General features: G+C 49.4%; 1 protein-coding gene across 1 annotated transcript in view; it reads left to right on the top strand.

Moving 5' to 3' along the window:
- ARHGEF15 (Rho guanine nucleotide exchange factor 15) overlaps positions 1-2,039 on the top strand; it is a 16,592-nt gene extending 14,553 nt beyond the window's left edge. Inside the window, exon 16 of the mRNA XM_006151740.1 lies at positions 1,754-2,039. Coding sequence (XP_006151802.1) covers positions 1,754-1,905 — 152 coding nt within the window. The 3' untranslated portion in view covers positions 1,906-2,039. The remainder of the gene's footprint in view (positions 1-1,753) is intronic.
- Positions 2,040-7,222: the final 5,183 nt, after the last annotated feature.

Below are 7,222 nucleotides of genomic sequence, written 5' to 3'. Positions count from 1 at the left end.
GCGGTCGACTACGTGGGAGTCCAGCGACATAGCCATTACGCTAATTGCTGGTTCCCAAGAATATTCTTGAGTCTAGATTTATAAAGAATAGGCTTATTGAGGGGCCAGCAGTTGGCATAATGGCTATGTCGATGGATTCCCATATAGTCGACCCTGGTTCAAGTGCCAGACCTGGCAGCTTAAACTCATGCTGGGCGCGTGTGCGTGTGTGCCCAAGATCCCGAGAGGAGAATGGAGGAGAAAGGGATTGCGGCGTGGCCATCCCCCCTGAGGTGATTTCTCACTTTCTGTTTCTCTGTTTCTCTGTCTTTCTGGCGAGCACATGTGCCCTGTAGCGAAAACTTCTCCCCCCCAAAATAAATAAATAAGTAAAAATAAAAATAAAAGAATAGGCTTATTTATTTCATGGTTTTGGAGGCTCAGAGTCAAAGGGAGGATCTTCTTGGTGAGGACTCTGCAGAGTCCTAGGATGACATAGGGCATAAAGTGTCAAGAGCTTACATATGCCTTTGCCTCTCTGCCTTTCTGTCCTTTTTTTTTTTTTTTAATTGACTATAGGGCATGTGTGCTTACAAGAGAAAAAGAGAGAGAGAGAAGTGAGTGTGGCCATGCTACAATTCCTTCTCTTCCATTCTCCTCTACGGATGTGTGCATACACATGCATCTAGTGTGATTTTCAGCCACCAGGTCCAGGACTCGATCAAGCAGTCAGCTATGTGGTATCCAGCACTACCACCTCCGTGCCACCTGCTGGCCTGCCTGTGTCTGTCTTTTAAGGTTACAGGAGTCAATCATAGGAGTTTCACCCTAATTACTTTATCTAATCCTAAGTACTTTATAAAGGATCCAACTCTCATACTCATAGTTGGATTTTTTTTTTTTTTTGGAGAGGTTTTTTTTTTTTTCTCTATAGGGTGCGTGCGCTTGCCAGACAGACAGAGAGAGACATAGAGACAGAAAGCAAGAAATCACCCCCTGGGGGGATGGTCACGCTGCAATCCCTTCTCCATTCTCCTCTCGGGATCTTGGACACACACGCACACGCGCCCGGCGTGAGTTTTAAGCCACCGGGTCCGGGATGCGAACCGCGGTCGACTACGTGGGAGTCCAGTGACATAGCCATTACGCTAACTGCTGGTACCCATAGTTGGATTTTTTAAAAATATATTTTATTTAACTTTATTTATTTTAACTTGACCGAGAGAAACAGGGTGTATGCGAGAGAGAAAGAGAAATTGAGAAAGCAAGCTGCCAGGTCTGGGACTTGAGCCAAGGTTAGCCATGTGAAAGTCCAGTGCCCTTAAGCACAACACAACCTACTAGCTCCTCATAGTTGGATTAAGTTTCTATTCTTTTATCTATGTATTTATTTAGTTTTAGAGATTATTGCTATAGGGCATGTACGCTCACCAGTCAAGAAAGACAGAGAGACAGAAAAGATTATCACTCCCCAGGGGTGATGGCCATGATGGAATCCCTTCTCTTCCATTCTCCTCCCAAGATCTGGGGCAAATACGCAAACACAGCATGAATTTCAAGCCACTTGGCCCAGGATTCAAACCATGGACTCCATGCGGGAGACCAGAGATGGAACTGTATGCCATCTGCAGACCCCAAGTCTCTACCATTGTAATAAACCAAATTTCACTGGGAAAAATTTAGGGGGACACATTGAACCCACAGCAGCCTCCTTTATCTGCTCACTTCCTATCTACCTAGACCCCGACTTGGGCTCCTGTCTCTCTTTCTCTAGGCTGGCTGAAGGGGCATCCAGGGGCCTTCCCTGCTCAGTTGGTGTGTGAAGTCACAGGGGAACAGGAAAGGAGGAAGAAAGTTCTCCAGCATCAGAGGCTCCTCGAGGCTGTTGGGCCCTCTTCTGGTACCCCCAGCGCTCCCTCACCCTAATGTAGGAGGAGATGGAGGCACAGGTTGGGGTGCTGGCAGCATGGCACTGGGGGAGAAAGCCCATCCATCCACTGGATTCACTGTCAGTGGAAACACTACCTCTAGTGGCAACCAACAAGGACAGAGCTACAGCACAGGGGCACAGGGCGGCCAGTGGAGACAGTGCTGCTGGAGCCCACAGCAACCAGAAGGGTGAAGACAGCATGACTACATAGCCCATGGAGACAGAGGCTTCGGACAGAGTGGCCACTGGGAACTGAACTGGCTGAGTTTCAATGAGTGTCCCTTGTATGTTCATAGCCAAGGAAGACACAGCCAGGACAATGCGATTTGGAGATAAAATCCCGGGTTAGTGTAGACAATCATGATGAGTAGGGACTCAACCCCCAAAGACGCTAACCTGGGCCCAAGAAACAAGTAGTCACCGTGCTTGGTGCTACAGCAACAACTTCTCCTGCCCTTTGAATGTGGGAAGTATTAGATGCCTTTCCAAGGGTGCCTACTGGGCTCTTTCAAAGCAGTTCCTCTCTTCTAGAAAAATCCAAAGTCTGTGTCTGTGAGAATATGACACGTGCCTATGTGTGCCTGCTTCAGAGAGGCTATTCTGCTGGGCATGGTGTGTGTATGGTGGTCCCTCTACTCCTCAGCTGACAAGTGGTGCTCTGTTTCTTTCCCATCCACCCTTTTGTCCTAGGGTTCTCTCCAAGAACTACATGGTCACAGATCCAGAATAGAGGGTGTTGAGTGTGGCTTGGTCAGAGGCTAGAGCTGGGGATGAAAGCCCTGAGTTCTTGGTCTCCAGGAGGTCAGGGCCCAAGACAGTTGGAAAGTGATGTTACAGAGCAGCCAGGAAGCCTGGCAGAGGTGTCCGAGGAACTGAAGACAGCCAGTAACTGGGGTCCAGGACCCCTGAAAGTCCACTGTTTTCCATGATCCCTGCCTGCAGATTCCTTGGCTTGAACTTTAACCAGTCAGCCAGCCTCAGTCTTGGACTTCAGAACCACTCTGGGTCCCAGGTGTGGGTGAAGAAACGGGAGACGGCATCACTGCTACTGGGGAGCTTCCTGGGATGTCCTGCCTTCACTCAGGTCCTCTCATAGAAATAGGGGACTGAACAGTGGGGAGAGAATGCAGGGCTGCTGTTGCCTCCCAATGCTACCCAGAGCATCTGCCTCCAGGTGAGACACTGTCCCCAGATGCCAGTATGAGGTGAGGGGCAGAGATGGCCACACAGCCTGTTACTGCAGTATAGGGCCCCAGGCCTGGGACAAGGCCATCCCTTTGTTAGGACATCACCCCTTCCCTTCAGCTCGTGCATGGCTACTTGCTTTGGACAGAAACTGCCACGTCCACTGCAGTAGGTGCGGGAACTGTGGGAGACTCATAGGGAGAGAGTCTAGCCTTTGGGATCTTTACAACCCTGGCATCCCCCTGGCACAGTGCCTGACATTTGGGAATCCAGAATAAAGTTCGGTGGAGTTGCACTGAAGCTCTTGAGAGGAGTGTGTACTTACAGAAGAGGTGGCCTCCAAATGTGTGTTTTTTTTTTTTTGTTTTTTTTTTTTTTAGTGGGGTGGGGCTGACTGGAAACGAGTGAAGAGCAGAGGTCAGCTCTTCTGGGAACTGGCCTGGAGACTAGGAGTATACTGACCACACAACTCCTGAGGGCTCTGCGGCTGAGGGGTGGAGGCTGTGAGTTTACGGCTGCTATGGGTCAGGGTTGACGCAGGCCAGGGAAGAAGATAGGGTAGGGTCCCAATGAGGGTACAGTGGGAACACAGGTGGACCCATGAAAGGAGGTCCTCAGTTCATATCTCAAGACTTCCCTGTGCACACTAGGTTATGCCTCTGTTTGTGATCCAGGCTGGCTGAGACTGGGTTGGATTGAAATTTGGTGACACCGCTGGGGGTCTCTCTCTCTTTCTCTTTTTCTCTTTCTTGGAAAAGATAAATAATAAAACTTTAGAGAGCCAGCCTGGATGCATGATGGTAGAGCTGGCTTGATCCCACATGACTGACAGTAGGTTCGAGTTTTAACATTGGAAGATACGCCCAGCATGTGTGTGTCTGCCAAAATCCCCAAAGGAGAATGGAGGAGAAATTGTGGCACAGTCATCTCTTCTCAGGGGTAATTTCTCACTTTTTCTTTTTCAGTGGTGAGCAAACATGCTTTTCAGCAAAAACAAACAGAAATAAAATTTTGCAAATATATAGAAAACAGGGCAAAGCAGCTTGGCTAGGAGTCTGGCAGGGGGTGAAGATGCAGCCAGAAGAAGAAAAAGGGCAGTCAGCCAGTAATAATGGCCCTTTCTTGACCAGTTCCATCTCTGAGCTTAGTTCAATGCACGTATTTACTGAGTGCCTTCTGTGTGCCTGGCACTGCTCTAGCATGTGCGCATTGAGGAGAGAGGGGGGAAGACAGGAATGGGGTAAGGGAGACAGAAATGTGGGGTAAGTGATGGAAGCCAGGTGCAGATTGCAAAAGGTAATGTGGTTGATCCGGACCTCAGTGAAAAGCAACATGTGAGCCCGAGGAAGTGAGCAATTGAAGTACTTGTTATCTGGGGCAGAATGTTTTAGTTTGAAGCAAAAGACAGTGCAAGGTCCTCCTTGGTCCAGGGTGCGACTGAAGAACTGTAAGGAGACCAAAGTGGCCAGATGGAGCAAGAACAGGGGAAAGAGAAAATGAGATCATAGTGGTGACAGGGTCCAGATCATGTGGGTCCTTGCAAGTCCTATAGGACTCTGCCTCATACTCTGAGATGAGAAGAGAAAGAGACTTAGGACAGAGTGGCCACTGGGAACTGAACTTCTAAGTGTCAGTCAATGAGTGTCCCTAGTATATTCACAGCCAAGGAAGACATAGCCAGGACAATGCGGGTTGGAGATAAAGTCCCGGTATAGCGCAGGCAATCATGCTGAGCGGGTACTCAGCCTCCAAAGACCTGGGCCCGAGACAAGCAGTCACCATGCTTGGTGCTACAGCCACAACTCCTCCTGCCCTTTGAATGTGGGCAGTATTACCTGCCCTTCTAAGGGTGCCTTCTGAGTGCTTTCAAAGCCGTTTCTCTTTTCTAGAAAAATCCAAAGCCTGTGTCTGTGAGAATATGACACGTGCATATGTGTGCATGCTTCAGAGAGGCTATTCTGCTGGGCATGGTGTGTGTATGGTGGTCCCTCTACTCCTCAGCTGACAAGTGGTGCTCCGTTTCTTTTGCATCCACCCTTTTGTCCTAGGGTTCTCTCCAAGAACTACATTGGTCACAGATCCAGAATAGAGGGTGTTAAGTGTGGCTTGGTCAGAGGCCAGAGCTGGGGATGAAGGCCCTGGGTTCTTGGTCTTCATGAGGTCAGGGTCCAAGACAGTTGGATGGTAATGTTACAGAGTTCCAGGCCACCTATCAGAGGTGTCTGAAGAACTGAAGTCAGTCTGAAACTGGTATCCAGGACTCTCCAAAGTCCTCAGTCCTCCATGATCTCTGCCTGCAGTTCCTTGACTTGAACTGTAACCAGTCAGCCAGCCTCAGCTTTGGACTTCAGAACCACTCTGGGTCCCAAGTGTGGTTGAAGAAACAGGAGTTGGTCTTCATTGCAGGTTGGTTAGCCTCCCGGGATGTCTTGCCTTCACCCTAGTCCTCTCAAATAATCAGGGGGAAGAAAACAGTGTGGTTGCTGCCGAATGGTACTTAGAGCATGTGCCTCCAGATGAGACACTGTCCCCACATCCCAGAAGGAGGTGAGGGGCAGAGATATAAACATAGCCTGTTGCTGCACTACGGGGCTCTAGGTCTGGGATAAGGCTGTCCCTTTTCTAGATCATCACACTTTCCCTTCAGCTCATGCATGGCCACCTGTGCTGAACAGCAACTACCATGCCCACAGCAGTAGGTGCAGGAACTCTGGGAGACTCAGAGGGTGCTAGCATTTGACAACTCTATGACTTTGACATTCACCTAACAAAGTGCCTGATATTTGGGAATAAAGTTTTGTGGAGTTCATTTTAAGGTCTTGAGAGAAGTGTGTACTTACAAAAGAGGTGGTATCCAAATGTAGTTTTATTAGTGGGGTGGTGCTGATTGGAAAGGGGTGAAGACCAGAGGTCAGTTCTGTACACTGGGCTTGGAGACTAGGAGTGTGCTGGCCACTCAACTCCTGAAGGCTCTAAGGTAGTGGGGTGGTGGCAGTGGGGTGGTGAGTTTGCAGCTGTTGTTGGTCAGGCCTGTGACACAGGCCAGGGAAGAAGACAGGGTAGGGGCCCAATGAGCGAACAGTGGGAACACGGGTGGATCCATGAGAGGAGGTCCTCAATTCATATCCCAAGGCCTCCCGATGCACACTATGTTAACGCCTCTGTCTATGATCCACGTTGGCTGAGGCTGGGTTGGATCGAGACTTGGAGACACTGCTGGGGGTCTCTCTCTCTCTCGTTTTCTCTTTCATGGAAAAGATAAATAATAAAAGTTTAGAGCGCCAGCCTGGTGATATGTTGATTGAGCTGGCATGATCCCACATGACCAACAGTAGTTTCTAGTATTAACATTGAAAGATACGCCAAGCATGTGTGTGTCTGACAAAATCCTCAAAGGAGAATAGAGGAAAAATTGTGGCATGGTCATCTCCTCTCAGAGTTTATTTTTTCACTTTCTTTTTCTCTCTGGTAAGCAAACATGCTTTTCAGCAAAAACAAACAAAAATAAAATTTTGGGAAAATGTAGAAGATAGGGCAAAGCAGCTGTGGCTAGGAGTCTGGCAGGGGGTGAAGATGCAGCCAGAAGAAGAAAAAGGGCAGTCAGCCAGTAATAATGGCCCTTTCTTGACCAGTTCCATCTCTGAGCTTAGTTCAATGCACGTATTTACTGAGTGCCTTCTGTGTGCCTGGCACTGCTCTAGGATGTGCGCATTGAGGAGAGAGGGGGGAAGATAGGAATGGAATGGGGTAAGGGAGACAGAAGTGGGGGTGAGTGATGAAAGCCAGGTGCAAACTGAAAAAAGGTAACTTGGTTGATCCTGAATTCTCTCCCTCACTTCCCAGCATTTACCTCTGCCACACAGTGTACAGCCTCCAGAGGGTCCCTTCCAGTGCTCTGTGCCCTCATTGCCCCTCTGGGTGGCCTCCTGCCCCCTCCTCTCAGGCTTGGTCGGAGGGAACATGGGGAGAAATCTCTCAGTGATTCCCTGTCCATCTGTCCAGGAACGCGTGGTGGTGGGTGAAGGAGGGGAATGAACATTAAACTGGCTTAGGAAAGGCCTAGCACGCCAGGCCTGGGGAGGGAAGGGGGGGCAGGGTGGAGAGCCGGGCTGGGTGTTGGGAGTCTCT

Source organism: Tupaia chinensis, unplaced genomic scaffold (assembly GCF_000334495.1).
Source record: "Tupaia chinensis unplaced genomic scaffold, TupChi_1.0 Scaffold000330_1, whole genome shotgun sequence".
In the NCBI taxonomy this organism is placed as follows: domain Eukaryota; kingdom Metazoa; phylum Chordata; class Mammalia; order Scandentia; family Tupaiidae; genus Tupaia; species Tupaia belangeri.
The sequence above is the reverse complement of the archived record's forward strand: the minus strand, read 5'-3'. Positions and strand labels throughout refer to the sequence as shown.